Source organism: Marmota monax, unplaced genomic scaffold (assembly GCF_021218885.2).
Source record: "Marmota monax isolate L192 unplaced genomic scaffold, Marmota_monax_Labrador192_F-V1.1 WCK01_AAM20220418_F8-fsc00029, whole genome shotgun sequence".
NCBI classification, from domain to species: Eukaryota; Metazoa; Chordata; class Mammalia; order Rodentia; family Sciuridae; genus Marmota; species Marmota monax.
In genome coordinates this window covers 3,785,722-3,807,500 of record NW_026693024.1, presented here as the reverse complement: position 1 = coordinate 3,807,500, position 21,779 = coordinate 3,785,722, and the positions used below count along the sequence as shown (strand labels likewise).

At 41.3% G+C, this 21,779-nt stretch overlaps 1 protein-coding gene across 2 annotated transcripts in view; it reads left to right on the top strand.

Moving 5' to 3' along the window:
- LOC124098680 (serpin B9) overlaps positions 1 to 21,053 on the top strand; it is a 138,324-nt gene extending 117,271 nt beyond the window's left edge. Inside the window, exons 1-7 of one of the 2 annotated variants that reach the window (XM_046453593.2) lie at positions 11,154 to 11,481; positions 13,085 to 13,262; positions 15,461 to 15,598; positions 16,190 to 16,307; positions 17,698 to 17,840; positions 18,850 to 19,005; positions 19,702 to 21,053. In XM_046453593.2, the coding sequence (XP_046309549.1) occupies positions 13,095 to 13,262; positions 15,461 to 15,598; positions 16,190 to 16,307; positions 17,698 to 17,840; positions 18,850 to 19,005; positions 19,702 to 20,106 (1,128 nt within the window). In that variant the 5' untranslated portion in view covers positions 11,154 to 11,481; positions 13,085 to 13,094 and the 3' untranslated portion in view covers positions 20,107 to 21,053. Of the gene's footprint in view, positions 1 to 11,153; positions 11,482 to 13,084; positions 13,263 to 15,460; positions 15,599 to 16,189; positions 16,308 to 17,697; positions 17,841 to 18,849; positions 19,006 to 19,701 lie in introns of those variants that run through there. The other variant, XM_058582353.1, reaches the window with a different exon arrangement.
- The last annotated feature ends 726 nt before the right edge of the window (positions 21,054 to 21,779 follow it).

The following is a 21,779-nucleotide window of genomic DNA, read 5'->3' as shown; positions in this document are numbered from 1 at the left end:
ATCAGCTAGATGTTGCTGGGGCCGAGGAGCCAATCAGCTAGATGTTGCTGGGGCCGCTGTGAGCCAATCATCAGCCAGCAGCTGGAAGTTTGCTGGCAGCTGGAAGTTTGCTGGGGCCCCTTTGGCTGTGGCTCTCAACATCTCCCCCTCTCTGTTTAAACAACAAGCATGTGGCTTAGGGACCGTGCCTGTTAGGCAGTCCAATTCAACATATGGTCCTTACCCGTCATCGGATGAACTGACCTCTAGGCGTCAGCCTCCTGTCTTAGGTTGGTACCACTGCAATTGGATCATACCCGTCACTGACTACCGGTCCAGCATACAGCCATACTTGTGGATAGGCCTTTGCACCTGTGGGGGGGTGAGGTTCTTTGCCTCACCTCTGTTGGCCCCCAAATTTTAGACCATCACTAGTAGAGGAGGATGCAAAATGCCATGACATTAAGCCAATTGAGGGCTCCTAAATTGTACCACCGGTGACACCATCAGCAAAAATACTCCAGCACTACCACAATTCGCTGTACCAACAGATAGTTCACAATGCATACAGGTGAGCTCACAATGTGTCCAGGCAAGTTCTGCAAGCAGTTCAGTGATGGCTATTGTAGAAGCTGTAGATTGGTTTTATCTTTCACTTCACCAGCACTGGGATGAAGATAGGAATTCTGGCAATAATGGCTAAAGAAAAAATTATGTAACATTCCAGAAGGCACTAAAAGAAAACAATTTTCTTAACAATTTACATTGTCTTCACCGGCACTGGGATGAAGATAGGAATTCTGGCAATAATGGCTAAAGAAAAAATTATGTAACACTACAGAAGGCACTAAAAGAAAACAATTTTCTTAACGATTTACATTATCTTTAAGAGAATTATTAAATATAATGAAAAGGAAAGGTAAAAGTAAACAAACAGATCTGTTAACCTTCTTTTTTGTTTACATATTAAAACAATCCTCAACAGTTGTTTATCCAATTTAAATTAAACCATATAAATCACGTGAAAAAAAAATATTTGGATCCATTTTATCATGAGCGCTCATCATATATGATATATGGACATACGTACATTCAAACATATAACACAAAACACAAGTGTGCACACATAATATAATACATACAACACATAACATTATAGTAAAGGCCTTATAACTTTTTACAGGTGAAATCTCCATTGCAATGTTTAAAAACTCTATAGTCAAAAAATAGAACTGATCAGCAAAACATTAACCTAGGTCTGTATGAGCTCAAAAAACAAAATAGAACTTCATGATATGGCAAAGGGCAATAATAAAATAGATATTGAAAAAAGCATCCTGGTTCTGTTGCAGATGTAAGAATAGCCAAACTGGAGTTTTGGATATCAGTTGTTATGGATTTGAGCCAAATCATCTTGTTTTTGGTCTGTAGAAATCGCTTTAGTTAATCTTTCTGGAATCCAAATCGGCTGCTGTTCTCCCTGTGGAAACACATAAACAGACCCCCGACTCCAGACAATCACTGGGTCAGGACCTTGGTTAATCTCTCTGGAATCCAAATCGGCTGCTGTTCTCCCTGTGGAAACACACAAACAGACCCTCGACTCCAGACAATTACTGGGTCAGGACCTTTCCATTGTCCTGTTAGAATATCCTTCCAAAGTACCTTGGGCTTATGTACATTTTTTGGACACATATGCCTTTCCGCAGCACTAAGTCCTGATGAATCCAAATTTAAAAAGTTTAGAGTAAAAAGGGTTATTTTAAGTTTATCTTTGGGGAATATATACCCCTTCCCAATTCCTTCTTTTTGCTTTAATAAGTACATTTTAATAGTTTGATGAGCTCTTTCAACTATGCCTTGTCCCTGTGGATTGTATGGGATTCCTGTTATATGAGTAATGCCAAATGTTGAGCAAAATTGTTTAAAAGAGGTAGAAGTATAACCAGGGGCATTATCTGTTTTTAACTGTTTTGGAACACCCACAGTGGCAAAATTTTGTAAGCAATGAGCTATAACATCTTTAGTTTTTTCTCCGGCATGAAGGGAGCCCATCAAAAATCCAGAAGAAGTATCAACTGTAACATGCAAATATTTTAATTTTCCAAATTCTGGCAAGTGTGTGACGTCCATCTGCCAAATATGGTTAGGTATCAATCCTCTAGGATTGACTCCAAGAGAGGGGAGATACAGAAGGTTGTATATGTCCTTCTGCTAATTGTTGTTTGACCAGGTCATGGGCTGCTTGTATCTTTTCTTTAGTCAGGGGCCACTGAGGAACCCATACTGGTCTTTCTGATTTCCAAGTAATTTTTATTGTCTCAGTGGCCCTTTCTGAAAATCCAACCCATGTCTGTCTCTCCCTTGATCTATTTGTATTGGTGCTGCTATACCTTGTTCTTGTTTTTCTAATCTTTTTCCTTTCCTAAAACCTTGTCTAGTCATAATAGTGGGTGCATTTTGGTTGATGTTATTTGTTAATGTCAAACCTAATTGATCTAGGACATCTCGTCCCCATAAATTTACGGGAAGATGATCCAATACATATGGCTGTACAGTTCCTTCACATCCTTCAGGATCCTTCCAATCTAATACCATTGCACTTCTATGGGGATTAGTTGCCACTCCTAGGCCTCGAAGCGTTTGAGTGGCTTGTTGTAATGGCCAATGTTTTGGCCATTCTTGACGAGAGATGATGCTAAGGTCTGCACCTGTATCCAGTAGCCCATTAAATTCATGTCCTTGAATATTTAGTTTTAGCATGGGGCGAGAATCTAAATTTAAAGAAAGCATAGCCCAATCTACACCTGTGGAGCCTAATCCCTTGGAACCTCTTTCTACAGTACGACTGGAAAATTTATCATGTAGGCTGGGTATTATTAGTAACTGTGCTATTCTATCTCCTGGTGAAATTACTGATATACCCTTTGGAGAACTGGCTATAATTTTTATTTCACCTTCATAATCGGGATCAATTACCCCAGGACTTATCATAAGTCCTTTTAGAGTAGAAGAGCTGCGTCCCAATAATAAGCCTACTGTTCCTTTGGGAAGAGGTCCTTTCACCCCTGTGGGAATGATTTGAACTCCCATCTCTGGAGTTAGTACTGCTCTGGCGGAGGCGCAGATGTCCAACCCTGCGCTCCCTCTGGTTTGTCTGATGAGGGATCTGATGGACAATGTGTCCTGGGCACTACCCTGATGGGGTTGCTGGGTTCCTCCAGTGCTCCGTATATTTGTGGTTTTGGGCCCCGGAGCATTGGGCCCTCCTGTCCGTTTTTTGGCAATGGAGCCCAATGCCTTTCTCCACGATATCGTGGATAAACACCTGGTCCTTGTTCGTTTTTTGATAATGGAGTACCCTCTATGGTGGTTTGAGAACGGCATTCATTAGCCCAATGTCTCCCTCTACGGCATCGTGGGCAAATACCTGGTATTCTACTCCTTTGATACCTAGTTTTGTTAAACCCTCCTCCAATGGGGCAATTCCTTTTAAAATGTCCTGTTTGTTCACAATTGTAGCATGTTCTTGGCCTGGCATCTAAAGCCTGTTTTACTGCAGCTGCCACAATTTGCCCTTGTTCATTAATGTCTCTGGCATCTAAAGCCTGTTTTACTGCAGCTGCCACGACTTGCTCTTGTTCATTAATGTCTCTACATAATTTAATATATGTGTTTAAATCTTCATGTTTCCATGGTCTAATGATATCTCTGCACCAACGATTCGCTTGCTCATAAGCCAGGTGTTTTAGTAATGGCATTGCTTGTTCTGTATTCCCAAAAACTCTGGTAGCTGTTTGAATAAGCCTATCTACAAATTCAGCATAAGGTTCATTAGCTCCTTGTATTACCTTAGATAATTGACCTTGTAAACCTCCATGTCCTTGTAAAGTCTTCCATGCCTTAATTGCATCTGCAGCAATTTGTGCGTATACGCCAGGATCATATGCAATTTGTTGCTGCTGATCCTCATAAGGTCCCTTTCCTAACAACATATCTAGATTTCTCTGAGGATAACCAGCTGCTGCATTTCGCCTAGCCGTCTCCTTGCAAAATTCCTCATTGGCAACCTTCCATAACAGGTATTGTCCTCCATTTAGCACAGCTTTACACATATTAGCCCAATCTGCTGGCGTCATGTTCAAGTTGTTAATGGATTCGACCAAGCTTACAGTGAAGGGTGCTTGAGGACCATAGGTTGTTACAGCCTCTTTTAGCTGCTTCACTGTTTTGAAATTTAAAACTTGGTAAAATCGCTGCCCTCCTGCCTCAAATACAGGGCATGTTAATATTTGAGACCTTGTCTCAGGATCCCAACTATCAACTGTGGGGGTTGGGGGCCTCCCAGCATATGGAGGTGGCGCTGTTGGTTGGACACTTTCGCCCTCTGGTGATAGAAAGGTGTTAGTAGCAGTCTCCTGTAGAGGTGGTGCTGTTGGTTGGACACTTACACCCTCTGGTGATAGAAAGGTGTTAGTAGCAGTCTCCTGTTGTACCTTTCCCCCTGATGGCTTTTTCTGTTTTACACTTTCTTTCTCTGTCTGACTAACTTGAGAGACCTTCTCTTTTACTTGAATCATTATGTCTTCTCCTTCCTCTACCATTGTCTGAACTGAAGGCTTTGGACTAAGCAAACAAGATATGAACGTCCACAATGGCAATGTGCCAACTGGCAGAGTCCCTGGGCTTTTCTTTTCTATTCTTTTTAAATCTTCACCATGATGGTTCCATTGTGATATATTTAACAACTCCTCCTTAAAAAGCCATGGGCTACATTTTTGTATTGTATCAACGTATGCCCTGACTGCTCTTGATTTTACTGGGATGCCTCCTTCCTCTAACAATTTACTTAACACTCTTTCAGTTTGTTTTTTACTAATTTCTGATCCCGTATTTCTACTATAATACAACCCAACAAGATGACGCCAAACAAAACCGAGACAGAATGAAATAAAAAGGGAACAACAAAAAGTCATTATAGCCTTTCTATCCTCCTGACATGGGCATCCGTCCTTTCTCCCTATCTGTTCCTCAGACGTAAATAGTTTTTCCTCAGATGTGAGCGGTTTTTCTTCCGTCTCACTCATCTCCAGGGACAGGCAACTTAAAACAAAAGTGAAACAAAATAACAAAAGAAGAATCTTAAAATGGCTACCCATCCTCTCGCCCTGCCCTCAGGGGCGAGCAGTTTCACTTACCCTCAGTCGCTCCCCGTGCGAGCCACCAAATGCCGCAGTCTGGCTGGGCACAATCAGGAGCCACTTGTCAAAAGAAACTAACTTTATTTTTAGAACCACACACAACAAACAAAATAGTCTCTCAGGAAAAACCCTCAGAGCCTCAACTGCCACCACCGGCTTTCCACAAGCCTCTCTCTCCCACACAAGCTTCTCCCCACCTCCCACAATCCTCCTGCTCTTGAGGCCGATTGGCTGGGTCACGTGGGCGGAGCCAAAAAAGTCCCCCAATGAGCAGCTCCGTGGTCTGAAAGGGCAGGGAAACAGTCCAATGAGCATCACTGCAGAGGAGCCAATCAGCTAGATGTTGCTGGGGCCGAGGAGCCAATCAGCTAGATGTTGCTGGGGCCGCTGTGAGCCAATCATCAGCCAGCAGCTGGAAGTTTGCTGGCAGCTGGAAGTTTGCTGGGGCCCCTTTGGCTGTGGCTCTCAACAGTTCCCTAAATGAGAGCATGCTGTTAGAGAGAAATGAAGGGAACTCATCACTGACCTAGGAATACGGTGGGGACCTCAATTTGAAAGCGTCATATTAGTTAGTTAATTAGATTTTGGATCTGAAGGAAATTGTGAGAGAAACAAACGTTTCTCACGTGACACCATCAGGCATCTGCCATTGCTATTCTGTCCATTAAGTAAGGGAATATCTGGAGGTATCAAATGACAAGGTTTGGGAAGCTAAAAAGGGGGATCTGTTTGTTTTCTAAATATGTCCATTACTTTCGGGGTTCCTTGATTGGGTGGTCTACAGATAGAAAAGTTACATAGGAAATGTGATCCTCATATTCTCTTGGACTACAGCATATCAACAGGATGACCATACAACCTGGTTTGTATAAGGTCTCAGTTGTATTTGTGACCATGGTGCCTTTCCCATTTCAGCAATGGACATGATTTTTCCATTAATAATGAAGTGTCTTTTATTAATAGCTACAAGAGAAACTGTGGCAGATCTTTACAGCAGTCCCCTTATCCATCAGAGGGATCCCAGGATCCCCAGTGGATACCTGTAGCCACAGATAACACTGAACCCTATAGATACCATGTGTTTGCCTTAGGTCAAGGATTTCCAACTCCTCACTTAAATGAAGGATGGACTGTAGAGCTTCTCTTTGGTGTGTTTGACTTGTCAGCATCATTACTGTTGTACTTTGAGGACATTATGAAGTAAACTAAGGGTTACTTGAACCTTAGTTTTACAACCCAAGGATTGATTGCCATGCTGTCATGTTAAGTATGGCCACTAAGTGATTAATTGGCAGGTAGACCATACAGTGTGTATCCCCTGGACAAAGGGATGATTCACATTCCAGGCAGGATCTGGGATACCATTTTGTAGAAGCTTAAGAACAAGCCATTCAGCCTGGCTCTCTTGGAGAAAATGAAAATTCCATTCCTTAAAAGGTTCTCAACTAACAACCTCCTCTTCCTATTCCCCCTACTCCTGTTCCTCCATCTCCTCCTCCAGGGTTGGGGGAAAGGAAACCAGGGCCTCACATACATAGGCTAAGCTTGTGTCTACCACTGAGCTGTGCCCCTACTCTGGCCCCTGATTTGTATCAGTACATCTTATCATAATTATACTCTTCTTTCCTCACTGAATATCTGGAACACTTTGGTAGTTTTGTGTTAATATTATTCCACAGGGCTTGAAAGAGAAAGTTCTGTTCTGGCAGGGAGGACACAGGGACCTTGGACTTCTTTCTTCCACAAAGTCTCCATGGAATCCCAATCAAATCCCAAAGACTCCTTCACCATTCCTCTCCCCTGGAAGACACAAGAAGCACAGTCAACAATCCACTTAGCACTTTCAAGCTTCTGCAGTTTGTAATGTTCTCCTGGGATTAATTAACAGGTGAATGTGTTTTTACCTTGAAACCCTGATGGAAATCTGATGGAAGGGAACAGGCATGAACATAGGGAGTGGCCATTGTTGAAGAACATGGCCAGTCATTGAGTTTAAATGTTGAGACCTAGTGGGAAACCACATGTGCTGCTGCATGACTAGTCCTACTTGTTCTTTTTCATGCATGGGGTTTCTTTATCTTACCACAAATAGTAAAGGGATTTCATCACATCCTGGGGACTCAGATGCTATCTGGCTCCACTCCTCCCCTGGGCCAGCAGAAGTCTGAGGTAGAGATGCTGGAAGCCCAGCCTGAGGGTTTCCTTAGATCTGTAAAATCTGGAGCTGAGGGAATTGGAAAACTATGTCCAAGTTTGACTGGGGGATGAGCAACAGTGAATCATACAGACTCTCTTTTGGACCAAGCAGGCAGGCTCTGCTGAACCTCCTTCTCAACTAGGTATCAACTATGGCTTATAAAAACTCCACACATGATTTTCTTTATTGCTCTCTTCACATTAAAAGACTCAAACAAATACTCATATGGTTTCCAATAGTTCAAGGCCATATCTGCAGATGAACCTAGCCCTTCCTTGCCTCAGAAAACTCAAGACTGCTCAAATAATTCACCATTTGTTATAGCTAACATTTCATGAAAGGGCCTGCCCTCAGTTTCCCAAAGCATTTACTATAAAGGATTTACCATTTGAGTCTTCCCTCTGTCCCTTGACCTATACAAATGTGCATCTCCTACAACCCAGGAGTGTATTTCTCAAGGACCTAAAAATCATTCCTTTGGAATGCAATCATCAGGAAGAACAGGGCCTCTGCCTTAGTCTCTGTGGGAGGACAGAACCTGAACTTGGACCATTAACTTTGTAATTTTAAATTTTTGTTCTTCAGCAATTTTCCCATCCTCCCTCTTACTAGTTCAATTCTCCATTTAAAATATTCAGTCCTTTCTGCACAAAGTTGAATTTGGTTCTTGTTGTTCCCTCTTCACTACTGCCATTATATAATATTGATTAAAACATTGACTGGTTTCATTTATCTTTGACATAGATATGCCCAAGTCTTGGTTGAAGAGCTATGAATGACATCGGAGAAGCTGGGACTTCACTGGGTTCTGTGTTTTCACCACTGGCTGAGGTTTCTGCATCCTGCCTGCCTTGACTCCATTTTATCTTTCCTCTTTGTCACCATTATCCATGACAGCAGCCTTTCATGATATACTTTTCATAATGCAGCCTGGGAATCTTTCTAAAACACTGCTGTTATCATTTTTCTCCCCTTTTAGAATCATTTGGTGTTTACCCAGAGACCATAAGAGAGAGGACAAAAAGAAACCCACTTTCTGTGTTGATTACTTTTGTCTGTCAACTTGGTCATCATACCCTGAAAGTCAATCAAACACCAGTCTGGCTATTGCTGTAAATGATTCTTTAGATGTATTGAACATTTATGTGAGCAGATTGCCTTCCATGGTGTGCATGGACCTCATCTTATCAGCTGAAGTCTATAAGAGGAAAAGACTGGGGTCAACAACCACACAATGGAATTGCTCAGCCCTAAAAATAAAATAACCTATCAAGCCACAATAAAGGCATCACAGAAATTTGCACACACATTTCTAAGTGAAAAATGCCAATTTGAAAATGTACATAGTCTAATGTCTCTGGGAAAAGTAAAACCACGGACATGGTAGAAATATCAGTGTTTTCCAGGGGTTTGGTGCTTGCTGGGTCCTCTTTATTCTCAGAATTTTTATCTGGATGCCACATTAGTGCCAGTTTCTGATATGTCTTTTGGATCTCGTTGAGTGAGTCATGTCTCTGCACACCTGTAACTTCTGAGCAACACATTGTTTTAACTAATTGTTGGCACATGTTTGAGGTCTCTGATGCAGGCAGCAGGAAGACAAGAGGGAGAAGTGGACCTCCTAGCTCTCCTCATGGCTCCTCCCACTTTCCTCTCATTAAATCTACAATGGACAGAGAGAAGAGGGATTTGACCTGGGATAGGAAGAGAGTCAGTAGAGACATGTTTCTGTAGCCTCTTGGTTTGTTAAGTCGATAAGCAGAATAAAATTTTGTCTCAATGGCTGATGTTAAAATATTTCAAAAAATATGCTGCAGTTATTTTTTTTTCTTTGTTGTGTTAGCTCGAAACTATTAGTTAAAGTCTTTTCTTTCCTTCATCCTGCTGGTAACTGAATTTAGAATGTCTCAGATTCCTTCTCTTTTCAATATTATGGTATGCATATTCATCTTTTAACAAGCATTATTTATCTGTTCATCTTCATGTTTATTCATTTACTTATTTTTGTATATAGAGATTAAAGCCAGGGACACCTAACCACTGAACCTCATCCCCAGATACTTTTATTTTTGATTGAGACAGGGTCTTGCTAATATGCTGAGGCTGGGTTTGAACTCTAGATCCTCCTACCTCTGCCTCCCTAGCCGATGGGATTACAAGCATGTGCCAAAGAATAAAGGTGTTATTAAAAAATGGTATGGCACATAGGGCACAAAGTTTATGGAAGCCCTCATTCTTGGGATAATATAAATGGAGGATTGGCACCTAAGAAAATGGCCTGTTAAATATTTTGCCTCACCATAATTCAGGCACTCAGGAAAGAAAACTAATTTTCATTAATTAGAAAACAGACATATATCTGCTGATGGACAAACTTCTAGGAAATTCTCCCTGCTTCAGAGGGAGAGACATTTGGTCTGTTCTCTTTCTTGGGCAACATGTCAACATGAAGTATTTCCAATTGCTTGAAGCTGGTACAAAGAAGGGTGGGAAAGAGCGTGGACCTTGGATGACATGAACTACTAAACCAACATGTTCCAGGTGGTCCCTGCCTCTGAACTTGCTGATGGACACACTTGAGGTCCTGAGCCATTTTGATTCAGTCTCTGTTTCTGTCACATTGCCAATGAGGAGTAGGACTGCTTATATACCAGTTCCACAGCCTAAGCACCAGAAGTTGGAAAAGGGATCAGCTGCTCAGATTTAGGACACTGTGTTCTCTATGAGAGAGCTGCACTGGTAATAATGAGTGGTGGAGAAACTGGAAAACAAAGTTTTTATTTTTATTTTTGTGGTGCTGAGGATTAAGCCAGGGTCTTGTGCATATGAGGCAAGCACATTACACCTAAGTTATATACACAGCTCTTGGGAAAATAATTAAAAATTGTTTTTAAATAATTATGAGCTCATAGTAATTATTCAAAAATTTGTTTAATAGTAGCAACTTCATACATGCATATAAAGTACTTTAACTGAATCCACCCTACCTATAACACACTCTTGCCCCCCCTTGTACTTTCCCTCACCCCTTATCTTCCCTATTAGTCCATCTTCTACTTTCATGTCATTTTATATTATTCTCTAGATTCCACATATGAAAGAAAACATGAGATACTTGTTTTTCTGAAACTTGTTTTGCTTAATATGATGTTTTACAGTTGCATCCGTTTTCCTGTGAATTACATTTCCTTCCTTTTTATGGCTAAATAAAACTCTACTGTATATATATATATATATATATATATATATATATATATATATTTACCACATTTTTTTGGATGTATTTATCTGCTAATGGGCACCTAGGCTGAATCCATAACTTGGCTTTTGTGAACTGTGCTGGGACAAACATGGGTATGCAGCTGTCTCTGTACTATGCTGACTTTGATTCCTTCACATGGACACAGAGAAGAGTGGTATAACTGGATCATGTGGTAGGTAGCACTACCTTTAGTTCCTGAGGAAACTCCTTACCATTTTCCATTGTGATGGGGCTAATTTACGTTCCCAACAACTGCATATAAGGGAAAGGGACACATTCCATCTAGCTCAATCCCTCCTTTGTGTCAGGCAGAAAGCTCAGAATACAGACCTACATGGCTTTCCTCCCCTAAAATCTCAGCCTGTCATTCTATCTTTGCTTCCTGGAAGTAAGGAGGCCCAGAGTTGTAGATTTTATGTCCTTCCCCAGTCCCCATTGTGTTTTTCCCAGGGGACTTTGCAGCTTACATTTGGTTGTCAGTTTCAGAGTGCTTTCACTTTCAGAATCCTCTAGAAAACATGCTGTGTGCAACTCCACCTCAGTGTCTCCCTTGGTGTTCCAGTGCAAACCAGTGTGTGATAGAGACCAGGCTAGGGGAGCAAGAGCAAGAGGATTAGTGACCTGACCCAGGTCACACTGGATTTCTTCCCTGGGGCAGTGAATGCTGATTGGAAGACAGGAAGTTCCACAGCCAATCAGGCCTGATAAAGGTCTCTGGGAGTGCAGAGGCCCCAGAGTGGACCTGAGAGAGGCACAGCTGTAGATCCTCCTCCTGTGATTCAGAAGTCAGCACCGGCTAGCAGCACTGAGACCTGAGGGAGAGACTGTGTGGAAGGTGGCAGGTGAGGACTTCTCTGTGCAGGGTCTGAAGTGACAGTGGACCAAGGCAAGTTTTAGAAACCCCAGGCCACCACTGGGAAAAGGGATGTCAGAGGCTGAGATGAGAAAAAACAATCTAAAAAGTCAATGTAATTGCTGTGTTTAGAGAAACTGGTACTTGGGAGATCATGGAGGTCAATGGTGCAGCAGGACCTTGCTTAGGGCAAGTCCCAGAGAAGGGCAGCAGGGTTCCAAGAAGTCAAAGATGCTGCATAGCCTCCTGGCTTTTCTGCTTGCCTCTTGCCTGCCCCTCTCTGGCCCTGGCCCTCACCCTGGTGGGTGTTCATGCTCCAACACCACTCCCACCTACTTGCCTTATTTTCTCATCTCTCCTCTCTCCTCAGGGAGTCACAGGGTAACTTCTGCCTTACCTTTCACTGTGCTTTTAAAATCTCAAGAATCCAGTTCAAAACCAGTGCACCCTTTATTTATCTGAGACTTCCCCCTAAATGATGGAGCTCTTGCTGTTTCCTGAGCATACTTGCAGGTGCTTAGAATCAGGATGCCAGGCACCTTTCCTACAGACAGAGGCCAGTCTTGTGGGTCCAACAATGGATGAGACAAGGAACTACAATTAGCAATGATGAGTCAGAGTGGGGAGGAGGCAGCTCTAGACTAAGACATCAGAGGCCTCCTGGTGCTGAGCCTAGAAGAGAGCAATGAGTGATTGGAGCCTGGTGACAGGGATGGAGTAGGGAGCCTTTTAAGTTTGATATCAGTGTTTGCCAAAGCTCAGAGGTGATTGGGGGGATCAGGGGGTGGGTAGAAGTGGAGACTGTGACAGAGGAGGACTGCAGCAAGGGATGGGGCCAGGCAGGTGGGATGCCATTTACAAAACACATTTTGAGCTTATCCCTAGGGCCCCTGGAGATTTAAGGAAGACCTCATAGGATCCAGATAGCACTTCCCTTTCAGTATTCTGTGTGTCTATCTATCTGGGGTCCTAATGGGCAGAGCCCATTTTCTGAGGCTCTCCAGCCCACTTGATTTGCATTTTAGTGAGCAGGGGCTGATTGTACTGGGGATCTCAGGGTCAGGGAGGTCAGAGGCTCTGGAGAGGAGCCAGGTGGTTTGGACTAGGCACAGGATCACAGGGGCTGTAGAAGTTGAGTGGGGAAGAATGCTTTGTGAGGGGGCTGAAGGCTTGCTTGGACATAGGTTTGGGGGATCTTTGAGAAATGGGAAGTTTTCAGGGAGTTTTCCCAAGGTCTAGGGCCAGCCACTGGTGAGAGTGGGTCTCACTGCATAGAGCTGCCCATTGGTGTTTATACTCCACTGTCTGTGGCTTCAAGTAGCACCTCCTTGCTCTTTCTTTGACTATTCACTCTTCTTGCTTTGACCTGTCAACTTCTGTTCTCCTCTGCATGCTTTTCTGGTCTTCCTTTCCTTGACAGTTTGATGTTCTACAGACACCAGCCCCTTCCTCACCTGTCTAATCTACTCCCATGGCTTTTGCTGGTACTCAGAAATTTTCTGAATTCACAAAAAAAATTAAAGCCAAGAAGAGAGAACACACAGTGTCCTCAGCTCCATTTCATTGTGTTTCTCTATCTTCTTTGCCCTCAGACCCTGCATCATGGATTCTCTTCCAAAAGCAAATGGCACCTTTGCCATCCAGGTTTTGAAGATGCTGTGTCAAGACCAACCTTCACAAAATGTGTTTTTTTCTCCCCTGAGCATCTCCTCTGCCTTGGCCATGGTCCTCCTGGGGGCAAAGGGGAACACCAAAGACCAGATGGCTCAGGTAAGCTTTCCTGTCAACGAGAAGGAGGGACTGGTCTGCAAGGCTTTTCTCCTATCCCCTCCTTGAGTTTTTTTCAGAACTTTTGAAGAAGGAGGGGTGATCCTGGATCATTTCAGGGAGAGGGTACAGGAGGAAGGGAGAGAGGGAGCTGAGGAGTTTCCTCCAATGAGATGTTGTGGAGGTTTGCTTGCAGCGGTCACTGTGTAATCTCTTTTTCATTTATAACTTTTCTTAAGTTCATCGAGAAGTTCCTTAAACTTGTGGCCTTGGAACAGTGTTCACTTATGGGAATCAGTCCTTTGCTCCTCCCCCAGATGAGGGATGTTTGGGCAGTCATGGTAAACTGGTCCTACAGTACAGCAAGTCTCAGGCCTGGGCATGAGCCACAGAGGAAAAACAACTTGCTACTCAAAATGGTGTTTCACAGAGGAAATGGCTCAAAGAACTTCTATCGCTTCTTGTGACAAGAGATTTAACAGATATGAGCTACTCACTCATGTTTATGCCTAAGAAAACATCTGTAGAATGAATAGACTAACAAAAATATGATTGTGTTAATACAGAAATATTCACAAAAGATTGTCGTTACATTATGTCTGTTGCTCCTGCCTGTTACTACTGTTGTTTAGGATCTGCCTCCAAGGTTGAAAAGACTGAAATTACATAAACCTTCATTACCAATTTCCAAAATGATTCAAATTGGTTACTTGTAGAATTGTCATTCTGACAATTTCTTTCATGGTAAAAATTAATTTACTAAAAGGTTTTTATTTTTGGTTTTAAATTATTCGGGAAACTTCAGTTTGTGTAGGATATAAGATGTTTATATATTTTCTGTTGAATTTAATTGTCAAACCAAGTCACATTGACCTCTTAGCTGAATGCCTTATATAGTCCATTAGAGGGCAGTCCAGCTGATACAACAGGTTTGGCAATTTGGTTGTGTATCTTTGCTAGGCGACAGGAGTTTTCTTCATATTTTCTGACTAATATCTAACAAAGAAAGCATGTATGTTGACCAACTGGAAGACTGAGAAAATAAATGTCATTTAAATTTAATTATATTGGGAAATGGAAGTAATTTTACAAATTCTAGAAAAAATAGTTTTATAGCTTTTTTCAATACTAACATTTAAGATTGCGTCCCAAAGTTTTGTTGCTCTGTCACTTATTTATACAATGTCAAAAGCTAGTGCTGAGTAAATCTAAAGAAAAAAATAGACAACATGTTAGTTATTTGATTGTTACATAGGAGAGTTATTTCTTAAGAAATTGTTTTTAATAATTAGTAGATTGGGCTGGGGATGTGGCTCAAGCGGTAGCGCGCTCGCCTGGCATGCGTGCAGCCCGGGTTCGATCCTCAGCACCACATACAAAACAAAGATGTTGTGTCCACCGAAAACTAAAAAATAAATATTAAAAATTTTCTCTCTCTCTCTCTCAAAAAAAGAAAAAGAAAAAAAATAATTAGTAGGTTAATTTCCATGTTGTTGGTATTTTATTTGTAGTGTTGTTGATTTTTAGTTTCCTACATTGAGGTCATTAAATATAAACTGTGATTTCTGTATTTCAAGGTCAAATGAAACTCTTCTTGTGATGTAATATGACACCTTTATTGAAATATAAAGTATCATATATTATACATATATTATCTCTCTCTAGGATACTGTTTTAAAACTAATTTATTCTTATTAATGATATTACTCATTGTATACTTTTACTTCCTTTTAAATGTTATCATGATGATTGCATTCCTGTCCAATTTTTGTTTGATTTTTAGTTTTTTGAACTGCATCTTTTTTTGTAAATAAATAGATGCAAGTTATTTCAGTATTTTGAACTACATCATTTTTTACATAAATAAAGGCAAGTTATTCTCTATTTCTGACAAATTTATGGTGTCTGTGGGATGCAGGACTTAAGAATAGTCCCTTTTCTGAACCTCTCATGCCCCTTTCATTTTGTTCTATTGCTCATCTATAAACTATGCAGAGAGCTCTGTGCAGGTGAAAAAACCTGTATCTTACTCAGCAGTTTCCTGGCCCCTCTCTCCACCTATCCCACCAGTGTCACTTCTCAATTAGAATCAACTTCCTCTCAAAGGATAAATTCATGCAGTATTTGAGAAGAATATTGCTTGCAAATTCTTGTGGAGATCAAGTTCAAAACTGAGAGTGTTTTCTTGCTTTCCTTCACAGGCAATGTCTTTAAACACAGAGGAAGACATCCATAAGGGCTTCCAGATGCTTCTCACCCAAGTGAACAAGCCTGGGTCAAAGTACTTGCTTACAACAGCCAACAGGCTATTTGGAGAGAAGACTTGTGATTTCCTCTCAGTAAGTTGAGTCAGCAGAACAATAAAAGTTGTATTTAAAACACCTGGAAATATACAACCCAGAAGAGAGACCCTAGAGTCCAGGCAGAATGGCAACTTAGGAGGCTGTAGCAAGAGGATGGAGAGTTAGTGGCCAGCTTGGGCAACCTAGTGACACCCTTGTCTTGAAAACAAAATGGAAAACTGCCTTGGGACATAGCTCAGTGGTACAGCATTTGCCTAGCATGCTCAAGGCCCTGAGCTCCATCCCCAGTACTGCAAAAACTTGCAAAAAAATAAAAAAAAAAAAAAAAGAACAATATTCTAGAGAACTTGAGAAACTCACAGTAAACTATTTTTTATAAAGACCCCATATCTACAATCATAATTTGTATTATTTCAATTTTAGCAGTATCTAAAATTTCATTTATTTTCTCTGGTTTTTCCAAACTCAGAAAATATCTCCTTATAAACTAAAATGTTTCTCGATCAATATTAATATTTTATCATGTTTTTAATTTTAAGAATAGCCTAAAGCTATCATTCAGAATGCCTTGAAGCTCACTGTCATTTTATTGAGCAACCTGGCCATTTGAATTATTTGTCTCCAAAGACATTTAAGGAGTCCTGTCTTCAGTTCTACCATGCGGAGCTGGAGCTGCTGTCCTTTGCTGAAGCTACAGAGAAGTCCAGGGAGCATATAAACACCTGGGTCTCAAAAGAGACGGAAGGTCAGAATTATAAGTTATTTCCCTCTCCTCCCACCCCACCTCTGTTCTCCTCTCCTCTCTCCTCTACCTCTCCTCCTCACTGCTAATATCACTGGTGTTGCAGAACCATCAGAGCAAGGTTGCCTGGCTGAGCCTCTTGGTGCCTGTGAACCTTAGTGGCTCACAGAAGATGTGATCAATGCTCAGGTTTTCAAAACCAGACAATTAATGCTGTCTGTTTTCCCAGGGCCAGAGTGGCTGATGCAAGTGTTAACAGAAACTTGTGAGTCAGATTTCCCATATAATACTTTACATGTCACTGGCCTGTATTGTACACACAGCAGGTGATTCTCATCTATGGGAACAGATCAATGGCCAGATCTTCCCAAGTCATGCCCTTGGCCCTCCTCTTCCTGGGGTCAGTTTGGACTTCGCGTCTCCCACTTTTACATGTTAAGATGACTTCTACTTCTTCTTTCTTATCTCTCACTTAAGCACCCTTCATCAGATTTGAGAAGCCTAGACTTGATTAGTCAACTACAGAGCCTCTCTCAGGGCTGATCCATTCCACAGATTGAAAACACCCTGCTTGTGAGGTTAAAACATACTCATTTCTGTTTTAGAGTGTGACAAGTTCTAACCTTGATCCTCTAGATCAAAATGGTTTGATGTTTGAATCATCCAGGCACTTATACACCACTAGGGATGTCCCTATTTCTGCTAACAAATGAGATAGTAAAAACTAGAGGTAGTACTGTCCACTATTTCTTCTTGGAAGTTTTTCTTCTTATGCCCTCTAGAGGCAGCAAATTAGCAGGGATGCTCTTAGTTCCTTGGAACCATACCACTTGATATACAGGGAAAGAAGGACATACCTTCACCTACCCAAATTGTTACCTGTTCCAGGGATTCCAGGTGTCAGGAGGAGGTGCAATCATAATATCTCTTCTGTAGTTTCTAGAAACTCCTCCCATGTCCCTGCTCTGGAGCTATTACAATTCTGTGTGCCTCAGTAATGTTGCAGGTAGCTGTACAATGTTAGAACTGGGCCTGACCACAGGGTCTTAGACCTGACGCTCCTCTTACCCACAGCAGGTAATGTCAGCTCCTACCCAGCCCCTCTCTGCTTTGCTGCTTGTCTTCTTCTCCAACCTGGTGTCAAGTTTCTGCTTTGTCCCAACCTACTTTCCTCCAGTGACTTAGAAGTCTTTCACTATCTTCAAATTGGTGGCTCTTCCAGTGTCTGTCATCATGAATACCACTAATAGCTGGATTTTTTTACTTTTATACCTATCATCCAAACTCAGCACATTTGAAACCAGAATGTTTGGATCTCCAAGACATCGTTGTCATGTTTATTCACCACAGATTCAAAAAAAGTAACTGACAATGTTTGTGCTTTTCTTAAAAGGTAAAATTTCAGAGTTGCTACCAATGGGCTCGATTGATGAGCAGGTCAGGCTGATTCTTGTCAATGCCATCTACTTCCAAGGAACGTGGGACAACCCATTTAACAAATCAAGCACGAAAGAAATGCCTTTCAAAGTAAACCAGGTAGGGAGATACTCAAAAATTATGCTAGTCTGATGAAGAAATTGAATAGAAAATTTAACTTCGTAAAGGCATAAATGGTTAATGATAATTTCAAACTTCTTATCTCTCTTAATGAATTTTAATCTCAGTGGAAAAATGATTTGAATAAATAATACTTGGTATCTATTATGGTTTCTAGCCTATTAGCACTTTAACTGCCTCCGATGAAGTATCCTACATGTATTGGTTTAACCTTACTCTGTACACAAATATCTTCATATAGACAACAATTGCTTAGATAAAGAGCAAAAAAGAGGTGATATATGTATGCATGTAAAATATATATATATCAGCCATGAGACAGAGTACAAAGAGGGAATATGAAAACACATGCCTTGAATCAGGATTTTTATTTTGTTTTTACATTTTTGTGCAATGAGGGATCAACCTCAGAGCTTGTGCATGTTAAGCAAGTGGTGTACCATGAAGCTACGCCCCAGATTTTCCATCTATTATTCATTAAATTAAAATAATCTCGCATTTAGTTACTGGAGTTGTGGGTTTGTGGTACAGTACTTGCCTATCATGTGCAAGGCTCTGGGTTTGATCCTCAGCACCACATAAAAATAAATAAAATAAAATAACTAGTTATTGTGTCCAACTACAACTAAGATATATTTCAAAAAATAATCTCACACTTGAATTGTTGTTATTCATAATTTATCATTATGAGTTCAGCATCTGCAGCTTCTTATTATTAAAAATGACTGCAAGGGCCCTGGTTAACTGTGAGCTATAAGTTTAAGTAAAACAGATATTAGAATACTTTGCTTAATTCTGTAAACCCTAAAGATGCTATGTAATGCAATAAGGAAGCTTGTATGCATTAAGCTCCTCCCCTTATTTATAAGGCATGTTTTAGATAATTATTTATTAATTTCTAGCAGTGCTGGACCCCAGCAGAGTTGAGAGTTTTCTTTCTCCTTTCATACTGTTTTAAATGCTGTGCTCATGTGGTCATTCCTCTTAGGAGGAGAAAAGGCCAGTGCAGATGATGAGGAAAAAAGCCTATTTTAACTATGTCTACATCCGTGAGGCCCAGACACAGGTGTTGGAGCTGCCTTATGCTGGCAAGACGCTGAGCATGATCATCCTGCTTCCAGATGAGGACGTGGACCTCAGTGTGGTGAGTGAGGAGGGGCTACAGTCCTTTGAACTCACAATTTCTGTGGGAAGAAGTGGGTACACCCTGTGCCTTTCTTTCACAGTATCTCCAACCCAAAGCCCAAATGGCCCAGCCCTGTCCTCCTTGATTCCTTGTGATATGATCCTTATAGAAAGAGAGCCAACCGTCCTCTCAATGGTGGCAGTGCACTGTGATGACCTAAAGGGTCTCTGTGAGCAGAGCAGCTCCCATGGGCTTTCCCTCTGTCCAGGTCCCTAACTGTGAGGATGAGTTTCCACAAACAGTGCCTCATTCCACCTTAGACAGATGTCCCTGTCCTGGAGAGGCTCACACTGAGAGCCCTTCCTTTGCCCAGTCTCTTTGGCTTGCCAGCAATGGTTTATCATGTGAAAACTAAGCCTCATTCAAAGCAACAAATACCACTAGAAAAGCACCGTTGACTAGGCATAGATGCTTTTCACAAATAAACATGGTTTGCTAGTGGATGAATAAGGAGGGACAGCCACAGTCTTCCTGCAGGGAAATCATATATGGGATAGCATGTGGGGTGGTGGACAAGTCAGATCTCTCACAAGATTCTGGGCTGTTGAAGGCACTGCTATGTGGACAGTCAACAAGGAATGTTCATGGAAATGTCTGTGTGTCTGTCGATACCCACCATAGTCTGAATATGAACCTGTAATTCTGGTCTTTCAGGTGGAAAATAACCTTACTTTTGAGAAATTCATAGCCTGGACCAAGACAGCCTCTTTGCATAATACTGAAGTGGAAGTTTTCCTTCCGAGATTTAAACTGCAGGGGGATTATGACATGGAGTCTGTGCTTCAGCATCTGGGAATGGTCGATGCCTTTCAACCGGGCCAGGCTGACTTGTCTGCCATGTCAACTGAGACAGACCTGTGTCTGTCCAAGGTTGTGCACAAGAGTGTCGTGGAGGTGAATGAAGAAGGCACTGAGGCTGCAGCAGCCACAGCCGTAAACATAGTGCCATTCTGCTCATCATTTTTACCAACATTCTGTGCTGACCACCCCTTCCTTTTCTTCATCAGGCATAACAGAACCAACAGTGTTCTGTTCTGTGGCAGGTTCTCATCTCCCTAAGGGTTGAATTTCCTCTCCATGGAGATTTTCCCTTTTTCCATGTCCCCAAATTTTCACTACAGTTCATAAGGATGTACCTTTAGGTGAACACCAAGTGGAAAAATGAGGGCAGGGTCCTAAGCCTTCTGAACAACTTGCCAGTGTGATCTCATGATGCACCACACTCAGCTGTCCCCATACTGCCCACTAACTTGTACCACAGAACCAGGGTCATGGCCAATAGACTGTCCTGATTACCTGTTGTATTATGCGTGCAGTACAGATTGCATAGGATAGCTTGCAAACTTTCCCCAGATGGCCTCAGATACATTTATATCTCATTTCCCATGCAATTCCTTCTACTTATACTGTGCTTTCCTGGTACTTCAAGGAAGGTGTGTCTCAGTGGTAGAGCACTTGCCTAGCAAGTTAGGGCTACACTCTCATCACCACACATAAATTAAAATAAATAAAATAAATATATTGTGTCCATCTACAACCAAAAAAGCAAAAAAAAAAACTTTAATGAACATTTTGTCTATCTTTGGCATTCACCAATCACCATTGCAGAGTTATGGTCCTTTGACACCTGCTCTTTAATAATGTGTTCCCAATTTATACAGTGTCTATGACAACCAGATTGGACAGTTGAATAGCTTTGAACTACCACGTACCTCCATTGCAGCTAGGACACCTTGCCTGGTGGTATTGCATTTCTCTACCTCCAACCCAAACAGTTACATGCCATTAGCCCTTAAAGTTCCATTAATGTCATCTTCTTCAAGACATTTTCCAATTCTCCATAATCAGATGTACATCTTTGAACTTTCACAGTAACTGCCCATGATACTTGCATTGCTTGCTTATTAATAATTTTTGTTCTTAGTGTTTGGACTAGGCCTTAAAGTCTCCAAGATATGTGATTATATTCTACATGCTATAGTGTGGTAATAAATAATTTGATCCTATATGACCTCTGTAGTAATTTTTTAGTTGTTGAACATCACCAACTTTGTTGTTCCTTTTAGATATTTTTATCCCAATGACATTCACATTTTCACAGTCCAGAGCCATCTAATACATGGCTCAAAGGTGTTGTGCAACCACAAGTTTTACTGTGTGCCCAAAGGTTTTCATTGTCTCCAAGAAAAACCTGTATTCACTAAGTAGTGTGTGCTTATCCCTTCCTCCCTCCAGCTACTAGCAACCATGATTCTGCTTTTTGAGTCCACGGATTTCCCTGTTCTGCGTATTTTATATAGACTGAATCATAAAATATATTACCTTTTGTGTCTTCACTTAGTGTGATGTGTTCTAGGTTGAGTCTTGTTGTGGCATGTATTGGTAGTTTAATCCTTTTTATGACTGAATAATATTCCAGTACCTAAATATGACACAATTGTTTTATTCACTCATCCATTGATGGGAATTTGGATTTTTACCCCCTTGTGGGTTTTTTTTAGTAGTCTGATATGAAACTGCATGTATGTGAATTTGCTTGAATACCTATCTACATTGTTCTGTGTATATACAGATTTAGGAATAGAATTGTTGTTCATAAGATAATTCTATTTAACTTTTGAAGAACCACCAACCACAGTGCCTAAACCATGTCACATTCCTACCAGCAATGTATGAGATTCCAATTTCTCTGCATATCCTCATGTACACTTGTTATTTCTTTTTTCTTTATT